General features: G+C 47.1%; 1 protein-coding gene across 1 annotated transcript in view; it reads right to left on the minus strand.

The window, feature by feature from the left end:
- The window catches only part of LOC143899694 (roundabout homolog 2), a 97291-nt gene extending 77613 nt beyond the window's left edge, over positions 1–19678 (minus strand). The window contains exon 1 of the mRNA XM_077410162.1: positions 18214–19678. Coding sequence (XP_077266288.1) covers positions 18214–18280 — 67 coding nt within the window. The 5' untranslated portion in view covers positions 18281–19678. The remainder of the gene's footprint in view (positions 1–18213) is intronic.
- Positions 19679–23033: the final 3355 nt, after the last annotated feature.

Raw genomic sequence — 23033 nt, forward strand, 5'->3', positions numbered from 1 at the left:
CATTTTCCGAAAAGAAACGGATACGCGCTTTATATGCAAACGAAACAAACTACGTTCACGCGCATCCCCCTTCCCCTCCTCTACGTCCATGGGAAAGTAACCCGGGACACAGAACGGCGGGTCCGTAACACGTTCCCCACACTCGAGGAACAACCTGTAGTTAACGAATAACTTACGTTACATCAATTTTCCGAATTTTCCCGGGTCTCCTTCGATTACGGATCTCGAAATTGTGCGATACCACCCCGAAACACGCTCGTGTAACACCGCCGGTTCCGCCATAATCGGATTTCTGTCGCTGCTCGTGCAGAATCGCTCGATATCTATAAATCAGCATAGCGCTAGGTTACGCCAACGGCGAAGATTTATATTGGTCACGTATGCGTATATACTATATACACGCCGCGCGTTTATCAATAAATTGCATCTGTGTGGTTAGTGTGGTACTTCTCGAATCGTTAAAATAAGTAGAATTTATTTGCCCCGGGAAAATATACCGTCTTGCAATTTGCGAAAGAGCTCCTCGTTAAAATTTCAAACCTGATATTAGCGAGATATTACCTCTGGTAAAATACTAGAATCGCTATTCATTTATAAAGCTATATTTAAATATTAGACGGATTAAGATCGCAAGCCGTAACGACTAAATTCGTCTCGATCCGCGTGACTGCACGCCAATAATTTATGCATCGATGACTGCGAGTTCGACGGCGTTAACCGATTATTCGTTCGGAACAGGGTCGTTGTATAGATATGCATATGCACTGTAAACACTCCAAGGTCTTCGAAAACGTTCGAGGAAAAAAAAACAATCAGTTTTAAGACCCGAGAAAAGACATCTGAATATATATTAAAGATTTAATTTTCATATAGATATATTATTCAAAAATTTAATAAACTAAATAAAGATGTTTCTTTCTTATTCTTCATGTTTGTTTGAAGTTCACATTAGATAGTTGAAGGGGAAAAAAACATCACGATCTCTCGCTCATTATTTTTTTAAAACGTGCAAAATTCCGTTCTGTTATTCATGCAGTGTTAAATGAAACAGGTATTGAATTTTATGCGATTACGGAGCTTCGTGAAAGTTAAAGCGATCGAAACGAAGAATTAAATGCGCAATTCCAACTCGGAGGTCTCCTGTACAACGCGCAATAATAATGTAGGCGACTTGGAAAACTCGGCACGTGGATGTAACACGCGCGTTGTTCATTTCCTCCTCTATTTCCGATGGCGCCATTTAAATCGCAACTGCCCTAACTAACTGGAAATCGAAGTCCTGCGCCGCACATTCCGGTCCTCAAGGGTATGTCGACAGAATGCGCGTGCGTATGTGTATCCGTGTGTGCGCGCGTGTTTATGAAACAGGGAGCGAGAGAGCGAGAGAGCGAGAGAGAGAGAGATCGTCGAGACCCGTTTGCCACGGAGTTTGATTTGTCCCGAACAAGCGCGCGCAAAGAGGAAGAGTCCTATCTATTGGCATTAATATATACGAGAAATTGCTCGAGAGAGCCAACGAAAATCGATGGGCACCATTAAACCTAACAAAGAACTGCTTGGCGTTCGTTGCGCGCTCAATTGCATAAGCGCGGAATAATGCAGTTTTACACAATGGAAACATGAAATGAAATTTGCAATTATAAATGGATCCATCGTTTATACACCCTCATTTCGCGTCGCGGTATTGTACCATCCATCATTTACATTCGCGCATGAGACATCGACTGTGATATATACGTAGAGACGTAGAAATTCGTATCGCGTTCGCGCCGCCGAAAAAAAAGGAGGGAAAAAAAACATTTAGCTTTGATTTTATTAAACGCTCCAAATTCGCAAAACCAACAATTCTCATCAATTCCGAGTTAAAACGAAAATACGTACCGCCCGAAGGCAGAACATACAGAGGGGAGGAGGAGAGAGATCGAACAAAGCCTCTTCGATGATTTTGATTAATTTTTCGGTATTTTGCTAGAATATCGCTTTTATCCCCCCCCCCGGAATGCCCAAAATTATCACGTGTAAAATGTAAAATATCAAATGCAAATATACATTGGTCTCGCGGATTCGGATAATAATCCCGCGGAAATCACGTTCAGGAATACGTAATTTATTAGCCTCTTTTTTCTTTGCGCCGATTGTCGCAAAACGCTCGACGGATTGCGTTACGCATCGGAATACGCAAATTTCGCGCCGCGCCGCTTTGTCCCGCGACGCGAAATTACAAAATCGACTCTTGCGCCAATAGCGAATTTTAATTCCGACGCTCGCCCTCCCGCTGAAAACTTTGTTTTCCACCCCTTCGCTCTCTCTCTCTCTCTCTCTTTCTCCTCTTCTCCGCCCGCGGCACGTAATTACATTACACCTACGTCGCAACAGATGTCATCGCCGTTGATCTATTAAATAACGTGATTTATGGGTCGGCGTTCTCCCGGTATCTCGCGCTCGGATGCTCTCGTTGCTCTCTCGCTCGGCATGGAACCCCGGGCTCGACTCGACTCGAGTCGAGACGAGTCGAGGCGGAGAGTCGACTCCGCAGACTCTCCGCTGGGGCCCTTTTTCTCGCGTATCTCACAAGCTCTATCTCGCCGTTCTCGAGAGCGGAGCCCTGCGCGCACACCGCACACGCCGCTCCTCGCCACGGGCTCCGGCGCGCGGATTTTCTTTTGTTCGCCCGCGCCGTCGTGCAGAGAGACGGGAAACAATGGCGGTGCACGCGGCGAAATTAAAACCGCCTACGGACTTGTCATATTTCGCCGACGAGCCGAGTCTTCGCGCTCGTGGCTCTCTCGCGCTAAATCGCCCCTAGGCGTTTCTCGTTTCATTTCAGCTTCTAGCGTGTATCAACCGAGAGAGAGAGAGAGAGAGAGAGAGAGAGAGAGAGAGAGAGAGAGAGAGCTGTACACGAGCGATATATAGGGTCTTTTTTCTTTTATACTTTCGAGATTTTCGAGTCTATTTCTCTTGTCGACGACAACGTCGATGTAATATTTCTGCCTCAGTAATTCTGCGAATACATTCTATCGAAGATCCGAAGATCCTTTTTGCATATTATATTACAGAATCACGCTCATATCTCTCGAAATATTTGTTCTTCTAAAACCAAATAAGTAACATTTACTTCGCCAGTCATTCTTTCTTTTACTTGGTTGACTCAGAGCAGATTTTTGGAAAATTTCTTTTTAAAGCTAACGCGGCGTTCTCTCGTTCGTTGCACTAAGAGCCGCTATTTCCAACGTCTGTTAACTTCTAACCGACCGTTAACTTTTCAGAATAGCCAATAGAAGTTGGCTATTTGAAAGTTAACGATCGGTTAGAAGTTAACAGACGTTGGAAATAGTGACCTTATGTGCACCTGACATATTCTTATAACAAGATTTTGTTTATATCGATGAGAAACGAAAATATTAATTGTTCCAAAAGTTTAAATTTGCGATATGCAAAATCTCTTTTATCTAAATATATATATGACTCATCCCAAAAATAGAAAAGAATAAACGTATGTTGCGTTAACTCATAAATAACTTCACGCAGACACAGATAATAAATTTATTCCTGGACACTTTCAATTATCAAGCGACCGAGCGAGAAAGTAAACGTTTATTACGTGCATCGGGAATTATTAATAACTCAATCTTCAATGTAATTTCCCGTAGCAATATTACGCTTATTTCCTAGCGAAAGAAAGACGTCCGAAATGTCGGATTTCGTTAATAAAGCACGATTTATTGTATTTAGTTGATTTGTTGCCGGAAGGCAGCGCGATTCAATGGAGGGTTGATTCGCGCGCGCGCGCCGCGTCCGGCACAATAGAGCTCTTCAGGTTTAGCGTCGGGATAAAAACCGAACTCATCTCCCGTGGCGAAACGTACGTACGGCGCCACGGCCGCGACGGCGGAGCCGGGAATATCCGTCCGACAGGAAGAAATTGCGTATGCGACTCCCGACAGCCGGAGACGTAATATTCTCATTGTCGGTACATAACAGGCGCCGGGCACTTCCGCGCGTTTTACGCCGCGAGGGACGGCAATCGATACACTTTTTAAAGAGGATAGGCCGCGCGCGCGCTCACGAAGAGAAGAACCGAAATACTCGCGCGGCATAAAATAGAAATAAAGTCGACATCTCTCTCTGTCTTTCTCCGTCTCGCGGATTCCGACGGAATCGTAACGCAATACTAGTACACCACTTCGCGTGTCTAACGGTATCGCTACCGGGTTTCGCAAATGCAATTCCGAATTCCGGACGTACTCCGATATTTGGATATCGCTGGGCCTAATATTGGAATATCCGGATGATTCAAGCGACTTGAATTCTCTGAATATCGGGCGCGAATGAAATTTTGTCATTTTTATATCGCGAATAGACAGAATAGTAATGTCAAACATGTAAAATTCCGCGCATTTCTTGCTTATCTATAAATTTCTATTGTTAAATAAAAAGCCGAATGTATATTTTCACCATTCAGATGGTATAGAGAACAGTGCAAAATTCTCCCTTTAGATTCGTTAAAGGATTCGACATTAAAAGATAAAACTATAACGGTCTCCCGGGGGCCAAACCATCAGCGTCGTCGAAGACATATTACGACGTAATCGATCCGGAGTATAATCTCCAAATAATGATACCCGCGATACTGGCGAGTGTTTTCCCAATAGTTGTCGGCGTTGCTGGTCGCTTAATAGGCATTCTACTCGTTGTACGTCCGATGACTTGGCGTATGGCCTCACGACCGCGATGTCAGTATTGATTTACCGTCGGTTTGGTGTGGGCTCCGGCCCACTATCTCTCTCCATCTCTCTCCGGTCCCACCTCTCTCCTCTGCCATGCTCTCACTGGCGCTTATCATTCCCATTCGCTCTAATTCGCCATTTCCTCCCTTGTTCTGCTGCTACGGGCAGGAAAGCCCGAAGTGGGAAGAGACGTAAAGAAAGCCGGGCGAGGAGCCGGCCGTTAGATCGATCTACGGAGGGAAGGAGGACACTCCGAGTGCCCTCACAGATTGACGTTATAGTAGTTCCACCCTCTGTCTTTCTCCCGTTCCCCTCCCTTTAAGCTCGATGACGACGATAGCGCGGCTACCATGGACGGAGGAATATTTGCGCGATGACTCGGCGCGCGCATTTCACGCGCGCGCGACCCGAAAGAAAGAGAGACACGCGAAGACCGGCTCCGCAGCTAAATGCGTGCGCGTGCGAGTGCACGCACGTGTGCGTGCGCGTGGGTGCACTCGGGGGATCGCAGAATGGAAGAGACGGACAAACGGAGAGAAAAAGAGAAAGAGAGGGGAAAGGAGCTGAGAATTTCGCTCTCTCGGCAGGCTTCCAAAGGATCTTTTACCACAGAAATACTTAATTACAATGCTGCCGGTAGTTTAGTGTGATTTTAATTTGGTGGCGGCGGCTCTCTCTCTTTCTCGGTAGCCTCCGGGTTAGCTCTCCACTTCTCGATCGTTATCTTCTTTTGTGCGTCTGAAATTATTACGGTCGCGCGGCTAGCGTCGGTCGTCCCGCTAACGAACGGGCTGATTTCTCCGAGAGAACGAGAGAAGTGGAAGAAAAGGCAGCGGGCGACGCGACGGTGGCAGAATGCACCGCGCGTCGCGCGCAATTAGATTTAAACGGGAGATCCGCTTTGGAAAAATTGCTTTCGCTTTATCGACCTGTCAGCGGATCTATCTCGTTAGAGATTAATTCCTCGCAACGCAATTAATCGTTTATCTATAACAGCATATAAATCCACTGTTTTTAATTGATTCTCCATTGGTTAATAACATTACGTCGATCATAATAATAGCGGGGTTATAAAGTGGTGTCCGATAATCGACATTGCATAGGGTAATAATCCTTGTGAAAGATGTCGGAATTCTCTACCGGAATTTTTGCGGAAAATGCCAGAGCTGCTGACGTTGTTCTTTCGGGTAAAATGATGTTATTTCACAGCCTTAGGCACTGAATGAGAGTGAGTGAGTGAGTGAGTGAGAGAGAGAGAGAGAGAAAAGAAGTTGAAAAATATTTATACTTAAACTGGCCACAGATAAAACCTAGTATTTTTTGCACGAAAAATGAAACAGTAGAAACTGGCACACGAAAAGTTAATTAGACGTCATATGTTTCCACATAATTAAATTTTAGGTAAGAAAAGTGGGAATAACCGTGAATATTTAACGTTGATTAATTTGACAATTAAGAGCGTGCTCAAATCTTTCTCGTTCGTTAAAATTCTGTTAAAATTAAAGAGGAAAAAAAACACGCGAGAGAGAGAGAGAGAGAGAGAGAGAGAGAGAGAGAGTGAGATTTTGCTATCTGTTCCTGCTGCGTAATTATTCATTCGAGATATCGCTATTTACAATGCAGGAAGGAGAAAGAGAGAGCCAATCGCGCAACGATTCATTGTACTTTGACTGACGATATCACGCAAGATGATTAATTGAAATATTGTTTTACATCGTCGGATACGCGCGCGTCGCACAAATCGAGCTACGTACGACGGGCGGGATAAAAAAAACCTGCGAAACTCCAGTCAAAAGAATTCAAAGTGGCGGTTGATATCTACCCGATATCGATTATCGATGCCTACTATGGGCTTCGAAATACTCGTGCCCGTACTCAATTGCGTATTACGGATACCAATACCCTCCGATTGCGTATTATCGATACCCGGTACGCGCTTCGAGAGCTTTAAATCCGTGCTCAAGTTCATCGATCGCGAGCCCAAATAACGGCCGAGACAGAACGAAGTGCGCAACTAACGCGCGATGAAATAATAATATGTAAAAAAAATTGGGAATTTTAGAAGGCGAACGTGCATTCCAAACCTGACAAATGATCGAAGTTGCGATGTACGTGGCATAAACGAATATGGCTCGTCGTAACGCATGAAAAGATTAACGTGAATTTCTCAGTTTTTTTCATAAATGTAATATTTTTAAATATTTTTGTTATTCTCTCTAAATGTAATCTTATTAGTGTATCGTATATATTTATTCCCCTTGCTTCTTGTATTTTATTCTCGTCCTACATCTCGACGGATGCTAACGATCGACGTGGCAAAATCACCCGGTATAAGGAGCAGTCACGTTCCAAGGAAGGGTGCCTTGTGTGTGCGCACAGTTGCCGTTAGTCCGTTGACGAAGGGACGAAATCTCGAGACGCGCACCCTTCGGGACGACTCCTTCGACGGGGTCGCCGAAACTTATAAAAAAATAAGACCGTTTCAGGGAGACTCTAACGCACGATCGTTTCTCTCGCAAAAGGGCTCCTTTCCCGCCGCGCCGCTCGCGCGGGAGGGGAGCTCATCTCTTCCCTTCCACCCACGCCGAACCTCTCTACCGTCCCTGCCTCTGCTCCTCTCTCGCACCCTCTCGTCCTCTCTTCCCGTGCGCGCGCACGCATACACCTGTACCTAAAATGGCGATGTAGAAAGAAGCCCGCTTCTCTCGCTCCCGTTCCCTCTCTCTTTATCTATCTCTGTCTCGCTATCTCGCCGCCCCAGAAGAAATTGTCTTACGAGGCGCTCTTATCGATCGTGCGTTTTCCCCCTTGCGATTCTCTTCTCGCACCCCACATCTTCGGCCTTTACGGTCGAGAAAGGGAACTTAACGGGGTCGAAGACACCTTCGGGCCGTACATCTTTCACGAGTCCTGCCGCGCGCTGTATCCGCGCCGGGAAAGACGTCCTCCTCTCTCTCTCTCTCTCTCTCTCTCTCTCTCTCTCTCTCTCTCTCTCTCTCTCTCTCTCTCTCTCTCTCTCTCTCTCTCTCTCTCTCTCTCTCTCTCTCTTTCTCTCTCTCTCGACGAGAGACAGAGAGTCAGTCAGCCTGCCTGCCAACCAGCCAGCCAGGCAGCCAGCCATCTAGCCAGCCAGCCGCGTGTGCCAGCATCGAAATTGTCTGTCGCGACAGAGCGGCGCGCAACATCGAATATTAAAGGCGCCCTAATCGCGAGCGACAGGGTATAATAGCGTAATAATAGATGATCTCGGAATATCGAGACTCTCTACCCTTCCCGAGAATGTCGCGATACGTGAAGGGATTATTTCGCTTTCCGCCACAATGCCATACGGAAAGTCAATGGAACTCTTAATTACGGAGTTGCCTGACGTACAAAATCGTCGCTCGGTTATTGCGCGTGGTTTCGAGTAACGTACATGCCGTACATGCTGTAGTGCGCTAGCGTAATCATTATTATCATTACTATTAGAGATAGCGCGGGTAACGACGCAAGTTCACATGATTTAACTTGAATAGAGAGATTCGGCTTGAGTTCTCGAAGCGTGAGAGAAACAACGTTTGAGTTTTTACCGAGGAAATTCGGCTGTATGGATTAGCTGAAAGAACCCTTGTTAACAGATCGATGGAGAGGACGCGGGAGAACCAAGGTGTACACTTATACGCATTCGCTTTTCGCTTAATGATATTGCTACGATCTCTATCTAACCACCGCGGTGAAATTTTCAACCCGCCACGCCAGTTTCCTTTGTGCCTCTCTTCCGCGACTACTACTCTCTCTCTCTCTTTCTCTCTCTCTCTCTCTCTCTCTCTCTCTCTCTCTCTCTCCCTCTCTCTCTCTCTCGGCGCATTCATACGGGCCATCTGTGTACGCGCTCGATCTTGATAGAGAGGCCCAGGCCGGCGCGCGGCATTATATCCGTAATGGTACTCGCGCGAAATAATAGGACCTAATACGCCCTTTCGGAAGGCGACGGCGAACTACTCTGACGGAAATACCTCTCTCGCAGAAGAGTAGCGCGCAACGATGGAAGAAGAAAGAGAATGAGAAAGAGAGAACGAGAAGGGAAAGAAAGGAGAGAGAGAGAGAAAGAGAGAATGCGCTCTCACGTCGGGTTTCTCTAGCTCGGCCGGGCGAAGTTCAGAAAACATCTCGGTGGATCTCGGCGCTCGACCGGCGCGGCGAGGAAGGCCTGCAACGCGCGCGCGAACAACGCGCTCCTTTGTCCGATATATCGCGCGCGATATTCTGCGATCTCTCGGTCGCTCATCATCGTCGTCGTCATCGTCGTCGTCGTTACGCGTGGCCGGCAACAAAATGTAAGCTGTTGCTCCGCGAACAGCCGATTCCTGTAGCGTCGCGTCGCGGTATCGCGGTCCCGTAGCCCCGTTTCGTTAAATTAGTCTCTTTGATGTGTCATACGTGTCACGAGCGCGCGCTTGCTCTCTCTCTCTCTCTCCCTCTCCCTTTCCCTCTCCGCTCGCTTCCCGCTTTCCTCCTTCGCCCTAATCGCGCGCTACTTTAGACAGAGCTTTCTTTCAGCGCGCAGCGGCGCGCCGTAAACGACCGTAACGCGCGGTGAGTTTCAGCCTGGAAATAAGCCGTTTTCCGAAGGTCTATTTTAATTGGCGGCAAGTCAAAAGCGCATACTCGTGGAAAATCGCCGCCGTTGTTCGGGAGCTGCGAGAGCGCCGGTCTCGTCGCAATTACTTCGGAAATAATACGATGTTGCCCCGGAACGCTGGAAAATTTGCCGCTAAATATCGCGGAAATTAGGCATGAAATTGAATTACCGTTGAAGCGCGGGAAATAGCGTAGGTCCACCTTAATACAAAGTTGATTAAAATTATGAAACCGTATCCTGTACATAACGCATACTTATACAAGAGAGGGAAAATAAATTTTTTTCAGCTGAAACAGAATTTGATGGCGGACGTTTAATAATATAAAAACTACCGCGTGTACATTTCCGACTTTTGCCAGTGCAAATACCGGTCCTATTACCGGAGTGAATCGAATTACTCGGCAACACGGCGGAGGCGCGCGCGCGCGCGCGCGTCAAATAGACGAGGCGGACGTTTTCTTGTCCTCGCTATGCGAGGTGCTTTACCGCCCAAGGCGGAGACAAGATCCGCCGCTGCTTTACATTCTCGGATTTGTCGTACTCGCGGGTGCCGAGAGGTCCCCGGCGCTGTTTTACATCCCACGGTTAAAGCGCGCCGGAGTCTCGCTTTTGTACCGTATGAAATAACTGAAAATCCGCGCCCGCGCTCGCTCTGACGGCTCGCCCTTCAAAGTCCATCACCTTCGTTCTCCCATTAAATCCCCGAACGAGAGAACGACGGAGGTGTTTGCGGTAGGAAAGTTTAACCGTGGCGCTCGCTAGACTGCGCTAACAGTTTATTTAACGACTATATACCACCGTCAACTTGCCTGAAACGTAAAATCGCGTTTTCGCTAACTTTTTAACGTTATATCGCGACGATGTCAGGGTCCTTGACCCTCAGCTCGACGCGACCAAGCAACATCTTTATTATGTAAATGCACAATGTATTATGTGTCGTTCAGTCAAACGACACATTTCGAAAATATTAAGGTATAATCTCGAATTCGTCGATCTGTCGGAAAACATATAGCTAAAAAAAAATAGAGTATATTTAAATTTTTTATTGTTCTGAGAGACGAAAGTGGGTCACGAAAGATTCGTGCCATTGGTCAGGAGAAAAGAATCTAAAAAATAAGTATCACGTAAGTATCATTTAATCAAACGGTAGATTTCGAAATATTTAGGTAATCTCGAAATCGTCGATCTGCCGGAAAATAAAGCTAAAAAAAAATAGAATATATTTAAATTTTTTATTATTCTGAAAGTATGTCACGAAAGATGCCATTGGTCATCGGAAAAAAATCTAAAAAAAAAAAGTATCAAGAATCATTTAATCAAACGGTAGATTTCAAAATAATTAGGTAATCCCGAAATCGTGTCAAAAAATAGCTGAAAAAATATATTTGAAGTAAAACGTTTATATATTCTGACGCGAAAGTATATCATGAAAGATTCGTGTCATCAATAACGAAAAAAAAATCTAAATATCGCGCCAGATATAAATATGGCGCATGCTGCGACGTTAAGTGATACATAGCGCCGTCGATTTCGATTCTCGAGCGCGTAATCTCCGCGATTAATTTCCAGGGCCCGAATTCGCCCGGCGACCCAGGACGACACGCGTACGTGTCGCGGCCCGTGAAAGATAACGCGAAGTCACTTGTCATTCCGCGGGAGAAAGGAACGCCCGCCTCTTGCCTTCGAGCAAGTTCTGATCAGCCCTTTTTAGTCTTCATTCGGATTCCACGCCGGCGACGCGAGCGAGTGCAAATGGCAGATGGCGAGTAAAAAAGGGGAGAGAGGAGAAAAAAGAGCGAAAAGAGAGAGAGAAAAAAGAGTCGAGCGCGAGAATGCATCCTAACGACACGCGGCATATCTCATTGGAGTGCTCGATGCACTCGCGCACACGTGCTAAGGTGCGACGGGGGACGGGTCGAGTGTGCGACGAAGTAACCAACATTCCTCTCGTGGACGCCGCAATATGCGAAAGACAACGTATACAGCCGTCCCATTCCGTTATCCATCCCCGGCCGTGTTCATTCGTGTCTCGGTATTCACGGTACACGGTGTTTCGTGAGATTTGCATCGAATTCCCGCGATAGCGTATCGTCTAATCGATTAAGTGGTTCGATACGCGAATGCTCCAACCTACGCTTTCGAGTTCATTTATAAATCTTGTTTTATTCATTTCAAAGATATTACCAAGTTTATAAATAGTAAATCAAATAATCGTTACCCTTTTATCGATTTCTCTTACCCCTACCTACTGTTAAATATTAAAAGATAAAATTTCAAAAATTAATAACTTAAATTACATTTTGTTATTTCTAACCACCATGTGTGTCGAAATTTATTATTTTAACAGTACTATTTTAACTTCATTGGTTCAGTTAAATTTATGACATATTGAGTAGGAGCAGTGGCGACTCTATAAAAATGGTTAAAATGAGTTAAATGGTTAAATAAGGATAAGCTTCGGATTGAATTTTAATTTCGAATTTTTAAGAATCTCATATATATATAATTTAGAATTACTATTAAAAATAAAGTATGCTATAAATTCACAATATAAAATCTGTTATTAAAGCAAACTGCATTTGAGAAATAGCGAAGACTGAACTTTTTCCCGTTAAGTTAAATATTTCGAAAGCTTGAGCTTCGTAAAATTTTGATTTAATTTTTGATTGAGAAAAGATCTGTTTCATATTCATCAACGATAAATATATAGAAACACATCTGAAAAATATTTCTAATTATTCGTAATTTAATTATGCAAAACGAGTCTCTGATGTATCTTACAGTTTCAGATTATAACGAGTATTACATATAAAGGTATGCATGCGATAATTACTATAATCCGCCACAATCGATTACATATTCTGGTCTTTAACAATGAATGTCACAATAATTTTCCAACGAGTCTATTTCCTATGCCTGAATGGAATAGAAATGGACCTAACCCCAAGTTAATCAGTAACGTTGAATACAACTGTGCATTTGTTTCATAATTCAGACTGTACATAACTTCTACAAACCGTATATGGAATACGATCGATTTATAATATCTGTCATTATGCCAGCTGGTCGGGCGTGATGCGGTTTACAATGTGGCTCTATCGAGATACGTGTTTCAGACTTCTATTATTAACGCGTATCGTACTTGCTATTATTGCATCGAATTTTTCAAAATACATCGAAATTTAATTTCTATTACCGCCCCGAACCTTGAATTCGACGATTATCCCCGTTGATTACCCGAGCGAATACCCGATACTGCTCGAGTAAATGGCGAGCTTTATTGAACTTTGTCACGCCGTTCGACGTGGGTTAATTGCGTATCACGGATATCAACGTCGCGCAAAAAGGACGGACGCGGCAGGGGGGCGGACGTGTTTACGCGAAATGACGCTTTCATCGACGAAAGGAGGAGAGAGGGGGAGGGAAGATACCCTTTCTTTAGACGGCCGTGCCGTTGTCTCTCGCGGTTGAAACTCTCGGCATTATCCACGTGCCGTTTTTACGAGCGAGCCGAGCGAACCGCGGAACGAAGACCATATGTACACGTCAGTCAGTCGCGAAACACTATCTTTAGATTCCTACTATAGATGGTGATTAATTATTCGTGTGTACGCGTCCGCGTTCGTTGTCGTCTGACACGATGAGAGAGGGAGGGAGAGGGAGAGAGCAAGGAGTCGGCAACCTAGTGGTGGCCGTCCTTCGTCATAAATTATTCATCCGCGTGCCGTTTTTGTTTCGCCGGCCGCGTATACGCGATATCCCGAGAGTGCGGGTGCATCGATAAAGTCGGAACTGGTTCACGGAGCGAAGCCTCGTCTCCCTCGTTGCGTCGTCTGTCGCTGTTGTTAACCGCACATCCGCGGTAACCTTTGACGACCCGGCGACGAGTATAACTCGCGCGACTCACCCCGGTTTGGTCAGAATTTCCGCTCGACAAGAAATGAGCGCGCTCTATTCCAAGCGCTGAACGATCGATCGTATAGCGTCGGAGAGATTACATTCAATATATTTAGCATAGCGTGGTAAAAGTACTAATGACTTATTAAACCGTATTAAATATAATCCAGACACACGAGGAGGCAGAGATGATTCTACTGATTCTCGCGGGTTCTTATTTCTGACGAATAAATACTCTATACGTTATATCGATAATAAATATGACATTAATTATAAACATCGAGGGGGAGGGTATAAATCGTCATCTTGTTCTAACGTGGCCTCAACGGGTAGATCTAGACGTCTTTAGACGCGTTTTTATCACACGACGCACGGTACTCGACGCAATGTTAAATGCGGTGGCGTGATTATAAGACGACGATTTACTTATTACGACGACACGCGGAATGTCGTCGAGCATCGTGCGTCGCGAATCGCGTCGGTAACCACGCCTAGTCGGCCGCCGCGCGCGCGACGGTTTCTAGTTTCTAGTTTGCAAACACTTTCATCGCAAGTATGCTGAGGGAAGGAAGGAGGGGGGGGGGTTTCCACGGTAGAGGAAAAAATGCGCGGTAAATATATTTTATGTCTCTCCCGACGTAAAAGGCAGGGGAGGCCGGGTATCGGTGTGGCGGCGATTCGGCGCCAGTTCGCGGCCGGGAAAATGCCTCGTAAAGTGTTACGCGATGCGAAAATTCGCGAGCGCCGGCGTCCTCTATATATATATATATACCCATACACGCGGGCGATACGGCCGATATACGTGCGTTCGCCTGTCGTTGACGAAATTTTCTGTCCGCGATATTCGGCCGGGACGGAAAATTTCGCAGAAACGCGCGTCTGAATCTATCGCGAGAAGCAGGCTGGAGATCGCGTGTATATACGTTTTATAAGGTATGTACGTACGTTGAGAAAACGTAATTTAAAGTTCAGAATAAATAAAATATTCCTGATATATATTACAGAAATCCTTTTCGCGAAAGTAATTGTATCAAAATCACGTTTAATCGCATTTAACATATATTTTATACGAGTTTACTCTCTCACGTTTCAGCGAGATTTTCACACCGAATCACATTCGCATATATAGATTTCCAAGACGTAAATACCTTGCGCTTTTTCGTTACTTTCCAGTACTTATCGAATCATTTCTATACGATGATAGCGTATAAAAAACAACCGGCGTGCTTTAGCGAGATGCGCATTTAACTCGCGTCTTATAAAACTGTCACTTTGTATATCCTCGCTTATAAGCGCGTCTCCTGTTTGGGAACCGGTAAATATGGCGCGAGGCTGAAAGAGAGAACCGCCTGGGTGAAAAGGATCTCTAAGGGGAGCATGAATAGTCGGCGGTGTCCGGGACCAGCTTCTTACGCGCGCGCGTCAGCGTGTACGGACACCTGCGAAAGCAGAGACGGGCTTTTCTTCTCGTCGTATGAGCCACGGTTTTTCTTCTTTTTTCCTCAGAGCGCATTGTCGTCGCGGCGGCGATTGAAGGAGATTAATCGCAGCGCGCAAGAGGGATCAATCGCCCGTAATGGCCATTTAAAACGTGTTTCCGACCGAGGACGACGGATCGTCGCGCCTCGGCGCTCGGCGCCACGCAATAACTAATAACACGGCAGCAATTATATCGGGACTCGTAGTAAAAGGTGAGCGGTCGTGCGAGAATTAGAAAAATAAGGAGGAAAAAAAACGAACGCGGAAACGAGGTAGTCGATAGCATGATCAAAGCACGCGAACGAGTGAGCAAGCGCGAGAGAGAGAGAGAGAGAGAGTGAAAGAGAGAGGGAGAAAGAAAGAGAGAGAAAGAGAGAGAAAGAGAGTGAGAGAGGGAGAGACACAGAGACTTGCAGAATTATCCAAGGAGTTACGGAACGGGATAAACTTAGCTTAATTTATCATTTACACATCGTCCAACGTGCCTCAACATAATCGTCGCGTGCCGCCCGCCCTTATTTCCAGCACACGCGCGTAATTATAGGGAAATCGATATAGCGTTCAACAGCGGAGTTCGCTGGCATACCTCCTTAAGGAAATGGAAATAGTTGGCTAAGCCAATGAATATCACTTCGCCCAATTGGCGAAATAGCGCGACTACGGGCGAAAGACGCTCTTTGTCTTCTCTGAGAGAAAAAGTAATCAATTATCTTTCCGACTTAGGCAGTAATAAATATATACGAATGCAAAATTATATTTTAAACACTTGAACTTTTGATCATATCCTGCGATGTACAACACCAAGGGATCTATTTAACTCCGTTAAACGCATATAATTTGCGTTCGTAGTCCGCGACGGAATGCATGTACTCAAAGAAGAAAAAAAAAACAAATTCGTGGGGGGACGCGAAATGTTTTGAAAACCAAATGCTTGCCTATACACGCGCGCGGAGCACAATGCAGTGGACGCATAAGAATGAAGGCTCTCGGAGTTTTGCTTGAATAACGATAAACATCGCGTCGCAAACAAAAATAGAGCGCGGGGAAGCCTACCCCCCCCCCCGTTCCGTCTCCGTTCCGTGTATCGTCGTCTATTTTTAGATGGGCCGCCGCACGGAAACTACTAAAATAAATAACCCGTCCATCCGAACTTTCCCATAATATTCGTCGAATCTTGTTTTTCCTACACCCGCGCGTAGTATCGGTAATCCGCGATAAAATGTGAAATGCAACGCGTAACGCGCGCGCGCGCGCCGAGCGAAAATGCTGCTTATACGTTCGAATAATATTCGACGCGTGGGCCATTTGGACCGCGAGAAAACATAAACGCGACCTGGAAACATGGCGAGCGAGCACCGTGTTCGGTGGTTATCGTCGCGTTTCTAGTTTCTATTACGCGGATTTTCAAAAGACAATCTGCTCTCTCTCTCTCTCTCTCTCTCTCTCTCTCTCTCTCTCTCTCTCTCTCTCTCTCTCTCTCTCTCCCCCTCCCTCCCCGCCAGGAGTTTAACTCTCGCCTATTTTCGATTTAAGCGGGCGATATAATTTCGCGGGGAAATAACGTCGCGTTTCTTTTTTTTTCCACGTTTCATCATCCTTTCTAAAAAAAGGCATGTTAAATCGATACTCGCATCTCTCGAAGTCTTCTCGAAAGTCTCGACGTGCTTTGTTGGCTCTTTTCCGCGATGCTGATTGATTCTGTTGCTGCGCTAACTTCGTGAGCGGCTGTCATAGCATATTTTGACAGTTGTGTGTAATATTAAAGCTAAATAGCGCACGCGAAGCGCGCGTCTGTGATGTCTAGTAAATTTAAAAAGCGCAACTCTCGAAGCCGGCCATACGGTTTCGTAATTAGCCAGCCATACGGCCGCCGAGAATAATCGGACTACGCTTTGATTAATAAAGCGTTTTTTGCGAAAGAGGAAGGGGAGGGGGGCAGGGACAGCGGGGGTTAAGATAGAATTTAATAAACTCGTCGAAAATCGCGTGTGTCATCTTCAAAGGAAATAACTCGCGCGCTAATTAGGGACACGGGGGAAAAAGGGGGGGGGGGAAAGTGAAAATAATTTAAGCAATATATTAACGAGTCGGAGCTCCAAGATAAAAGTGATATCTCACGAGCTATCTGCATCGGGGGTCAGATGTGCCTTCATCAAAGTAATTGAGGGTTAACAGAATTGATTTCGGACGAAATGATACCGGGGCCTCGTGAGCATTAATAGAGGAGAAGGCTGTGCGAGAATCGAAACGCTCTTCGCGCGGGAGGTCTTTAATAATCGTTCCCCGTTTAAACGATTAAAAGTTGCTCTTCCAGTTTAATCAATTATATATTATTTGTTACGCGATTTCGATGCGATTAATAATAAATATGCGCGCGCGGCGTGACGTTGCGGGAAAAATACATAACGAGAGCGTTATTCCCCATAATTTACAACTCGTCCTACATCGCGGCTAATTACGTGCAACGTGCAACCAATATTGCAACCTCAGAAACCGAGGGAAAAGTTCATTTTGTCACCGCGGATTGTTCTCTCTTCCTCTCTCCTTTCTCTTCGCTCCTTTCTTCTCTATTCTACACAAAAATGTGGAAAATACGTTTGGAAAAACAATACACGTTTGCTCCGACCGAGACATTAATCATCATCCCCCCCCCCCCAATCGTACTTCCCGCTTAACGAATCTTATCTCCCGTTTTATTATCTAAAACGCAAATGTTTGACTACGCGAGATGCGCGTGTTAATCTACCGTTAAACAAATACTCCAGAATCAACGAGCGATATCGACGTATATCTCCCATTGCTTTACTTCGAATCGAAGGGCTGGGAACAGCGTTTCCCCGATCCCTCCGAGTTTCCGAGTTCACCACGGCTCCGGCGGCCTGGCAACAAGAGCGACGGCAGCCGCAACGGGTCCATTTACCCTTCGACGACTTTTAACCGTGATACTCGAACGCCGAAGTGCGTTCTCGTTACGCGCGCGAACTCGATTTGCGCGGATTCGATGGTGCGCGCGCGATCGACGAAACAACGGGAGGGAGGAAGAAGGGTGCGCGCAAATCAATTTATGCGAATAGGATTCGCCGGCGCCGTCGGAGAGCGCCGCCGCGACGAACCGCTGATCGAATCGCTTCGACGTTTTCGAGGCTGAGAGAGCAGCCCGCGCTCGCATCTGTTGTAAACGCGATCGAGAGGAAGAGGGATAGAGAGAGAAACGGAGACACACGCGCGCACATACAGAGAATTCGTGGGAAAATCGGGGATTCCGTTTGAACGACGCGACGAAGCGCCACGCCGCGCCGCGTGCAACGGGGACACCCTATATGTACAATATTATTTACGCACGGCGCGACGCGCCGCCGGGCGCGGGGGCCACGATGGACCGTGAAAGCACGGCCCGGGAGGGGAGGGGGCGCAGACCCAAGGGTGGCAAACGGCGAACGATGGGTGAGGGGGGGGGGCTGAAAGAGAGGAGAGAAATCAACGTACCTTGGACTGTGACGCCGAACGCCGCTAGCAGGAGCAACCGATCGATCAATCCGCGGCACATCTTCATTAATGTATCCGAGGGCTGCCCCCGTCGCGCGTCGTACCCTTTTTCTACCCCGTCGTGCCGTCCGAGACGATCTCGCACCCACGTACGCACACACGAAATCAAAACGGAGACGAGATGGGAGGAGGGAAAGAAGGCTGGAGGATCGAGGCACCCGGGGCGCCGATCAACACTCGCGCGTCATCGGCTGACGACGACGACGACGATCTCGTTAACGACGAGTCGATCTTCTCTTTCCTCTTCGACGCCACACGCTGACGGACGAAAACGGACGGTTTCCTTCTTCTCTCTTTTTTTTTCTCTCTCCTCTTCTTATTTCCGACGCACCACAGAACACACTCCGCGAATACTTGGCGCCGCGTTCACGCGCGGCCGCGCGCGCGCACGCACGCACACGCTTTTCACGCGCCAAAGGGGTTATCGATATATATATATATATATGTATGCGCGTCGCCGTTGAATCCGCCGGCGGTGGAGGACCCGTCGCTTACTTCAGGCGGATCGCCCGTCGCGGCCGCCGGTCCGCGGCCGCGTCTGCCATTGCACGGGGACGAGAGCGGCGGCGAATATCCATTCCCCTCCCCTCCTTCACTGCGTAGTCGTTGCGTCGTATATCCGTTATCGATAACGCGGAAACTGATTAACCGAACTGCCGCTGGCGACGGCCCGGTGAGGGGGAGGGGGGTGAGCGTTCAGCGCGAGCGGCAAACTCTTCGTCTCGGCGTCCGCGCGCTTCGTTGTCGTCGTTGGCCGTTACGGCGAGAGGGGCTAAAACTCGCGCTCGCTTTGTCCTCACGGGTTGATCGATGCGCGCACCGCGCCGCTGACAACGCCGTCGCTACGACGGCGAGTGTCCATTCCTACGGGAAGCCGACGAAAGCACCGCCGAGGGGGAGAATAATCCGACTCCGAGTCTCGCGCGCGGTCGGTCGGTCGGTCGGCGCGGCGTCGTCAACAGTCAACAGTCGCGCGCGCGCGCGCGCGCCACTGCCCCGTCCGATGATCCATCTCGCGGGCGCGGGGGAGAGCGTGGGCGATCCTCGATCGAAGCGAGAAAGAGAATGGAGGGGGGAGGAGAGCGACGGCAGGGTCGCGAACGAGCGAGCGATGGCCCGGTCGATGTTTATCGCCGCTCGAATGTCACTCGAAACGAGCCAGGGGAACGAGCCGTTAACTCCCGCGGGGGGACGTCAATCCGGACGGCCGCGGACGTCCATCGCCCGCGCGTGTCACTCGTTTCAGGTAATAGTGGTTGCGCGAAACGTGTCTCGCGTCCTCGGGGCGCCGCCGCGCCGCGCCGGTCCGGTCGCTCGCGCGAACGAAAACAAGAGGGAACGTGGACGTGGTGGCGACGGCGGGGAATACGAACGTTGACGCGGTACCACCGAACGCGAAGGCCGATCCGCGACTGGAGCGCGCTACGCAAGCGCCCGTGTATTTAGCGCGCCGGTCAGCGCCACCTGCGCGACCGGAGAGAACTAAACCCATGCTCGTGTATATACAGGGTGATCCTCGTGAAATGTTACCAGCGTTTTTCCCCGCGTGGGAAAACTGTTAACTGTTACTACTGTTAGAGGTGGAATTTTTTTTCGGTCATTTGAAATTCGTCGGGAGTTAGATATCTCGAGACGAATGCAGCTCCGTCGCCGCTGGATCCGTCGTGGAATAAAAAGCAAGCGTCCTTATTCTTTCAAATTGAAAGTGCTTTTTTCGAAGGTAAATCGAGTTCTCTCGTCAGGCTGAATGTAAATTAATTGTTGGATGGGATCCTCATCGTCAGGTGCAAGTGGATATTTTACGAGACTTTCATATTTTATATCGACATTTTCTAACATAGAAATATGACATTACCTCGTAAAATATACACTTTCCGATGATTCTTCGATACTTACACGGTTCAATACTTCAATACTTATTTATACATAAGACACGATGAAACGAATCGATTTCTGACACGTTTCAAGTTTCAAGAATAGCTCTGGCGATTAAATTTATAAGTGAGGATCCGCGAAAATACAGAACGCTATAACTTCATGTCGGTACGTGAAGAAGTAATATATCGTATCGAATTGAATCATATAATACTTCACGACAAGGAGGTTCTTAACCACTTTCAGAGAGAATCTCCAAGAAAACGTCCCATTTGGGGTTATTGCCTAATCTGTTATTAAAAAGATAAGCTTCAACGTGAAAACTTTATTGACATTTCGCGCGTCAGATTCGCTCCCTCCGTTTGATGAAAATTTCAATGATGGCGCCGCGGTAAGTGAGAACGCAGAGATAACCGCGTTCCGCGAATCGCGATGAAGAGGAGGAGAGGGAAGGGGATGTTGGAGAGATCCGAACTCGTAAATAAATCACCGTTCGATATCGTTCGATTTATTATCGAGGCGACAAGTCGAGGCGTGACGGATTTGTCTCACCACCGCGACGATTATGGTCGTTCCGGGTGCATTTATGGCACGCATCCGGGCAATGCGCCACCTACGAGAAGCACCGTTTGAGAATTCGGTTCCGCTGTTCTTCTTCGTGATTACCCTGGACCCTGGACCCGCCGCGAACAGATTTCCCCGTAAGCGCCCGCCCGCGCTCGGCCGCCTTCGGTTCCGCTTCCCCCGCGGCGCGGCGGCGACCCCGCGACGCAGGATCGTGCTTAAGCGCGCGCGAGTCCCCGCCGATATCCACAGCCGAGCGGTTGATCCAGACTTTTAAGTAAATATCGTAACATATGCTTGATATATAAAATGTATTATATACCGTAAATATATATCTAATAATGTATTTACAGCATATGTGATATACCTATATGTATGTTATATTATAATGTTATATAATATTGTATAGAAGTCTGTGTAGGTAGACACTCGTTCTTAACAACTACTTTAATTAGTCCCTAATCGGATACTCTCGCGGAAACTATATAACTTTGTCGATAGATACTTTCGCTCGCGATTGGAGTAGTGCTTCGACGATGCTTCGTATCAAGTGTTGAAAAGTACTGGACAAGATAGAAATCAAAATTAATAGATGACCGTTTGTTGAAGACCGTTCGTAGACGTTTACATTGACTTACATTGATTTCTTTACATATCGCCCAGTTAGTAGATTACGACATACTTTTAAGTGCACCGAAGAGCTTCGATTCTATAGACATGGGACACGCCACTATTGTTCTTCCGATATCAGATAAATATCAAAATGTTATATCGAAATCCGCGCGCCGCAACGTTACAGGGCCACTATTTTCAACGTCGATTAACTCTAACTGATGATTCCAACTTGTTAACGGAATTTCTAAAAATAAAGAACAAAATATCGTTGTATCGAAAGAGAAAAAAATGTTAAAAATCTTTTTCTTTAGCGACATTTTGTTCATATTGAAAATTTTGTCAATAAATTTGGACCATTAAAGTTAACCACGGTAAAAATAGTGGCCCACCATCAACTCCGAACTTTCGTTGCAACAACGGATAAACAAAATGGCGAGAACGCGAGCTGGAAGCCGAATGGGGCACGGAATCGCGTGAAATATAGCAGAATTCTCCGATGTGACTGTGCCATGCCTCCCCCGCATCAAAGTCTTCTTGATCTCGGCGGTTTATCGTCGCGGGGCTCGCGCGGCGCGTAGAGCCGGCTCTGTTTCCTGGCCGAAGACCGGCTCTCGCAACATCGGGCGTCTAAGCGGCTCGCCGGCGGGCGGCCGGGCGATGCCCATTGCCCATCGACCACGCGGTTGCGAACCGCGTGTATGCCTTTGTGTTGATAGCTGCGTGCGCGCAACGACGACGAGAGAGACGACGTTTGCGAATAGAAAACTCCTCGGCGGCGGCCGTCCTGAGGAGAGTCGCGTGCTCGTGAATAAAACTTTTGCGTTTCGCCTCGTACCTGGCGAGGCCGTCGTCGTCGCCGCGCGCTGCCCTAAGTAAATATTCCGGAATGTTCTGGAATATTGTTGTAAAAGGAATCCACCTGTAAAACGAAAAGATAGATATCGAAAGACTCCGGGAGACTACCTAGTAAGCGAGGTCGAAAAAATTCCGAGAAATTACTTAGAACCCGAGCGCGTACGCGGACTTGTTTATCTTCCGGGAATCGTCTCGCCCGCGGCGCATCGAAAACAAGTAAGCGGGAGCGAGCGAGACGGGGAACGTATTACGAAGTTGAATTTTTAGCTGTAATTGGAAAAAGATATCAAACGTATGCGCGGTTAAATATGTATCGCGTATACATTAAATTTACGAATTTCCTGGGAGCTCAACGCGACCGATAATGGTCGGAAAATTTCATGTATCAGCATTGGCGTGATCAATAATTGCTGGTAATATCGCTCGTCGCGTATAAACGCGTTTTGTAGATTACCCAAAAACCCTTTATCTCGCGGTGGTCGCGTATTACGTTTTACTAATTCATCAAAGAACTGGGTCATGAAGGAATTATGATTTAAAATCGGATTGCGGAATATACATCGGCTCTTATCCGCGGAATATTTTATAAAATGTAAGTTGCGCGGTATAGAGGGATCACGAGAGCTACCTCCGGTTTTCCGAGGCACAGGCGAGTTTCGAGATTTATTTGTTGCCAAAATGGTCGACTTCATAAAATGTCTCTCGCTCCGTCTCGAGCCGCGCGCGAGGTAAGTTCCTGGAAGGAACCGCGCCGCCGCCGCCGCCGCCGGGGCCGACCGGATAAACATTGTCGATCCCAAGTATTTTCCCCGAAACTTTCTCGACCTCGTACTCTCTCCAGGAATATTTTC

This window comes from Temnothorax americanus, unplaced genomic scaffold (assembly GCF_048541705.1).
Source record: "Temnothorax americanus isolate GAGA-0224 unplaced genomic scaffold, ASM4854170v1 Scaffold28, whole genome shotgun sequence".
Classification (NCBI taxonomy): domain Eukaryota; kingdom Metazoa; phylum Arthropoda; class Insecta; order Hymenoptera; family Formicidae; genus Temnothorax; species Temnothorax americanus.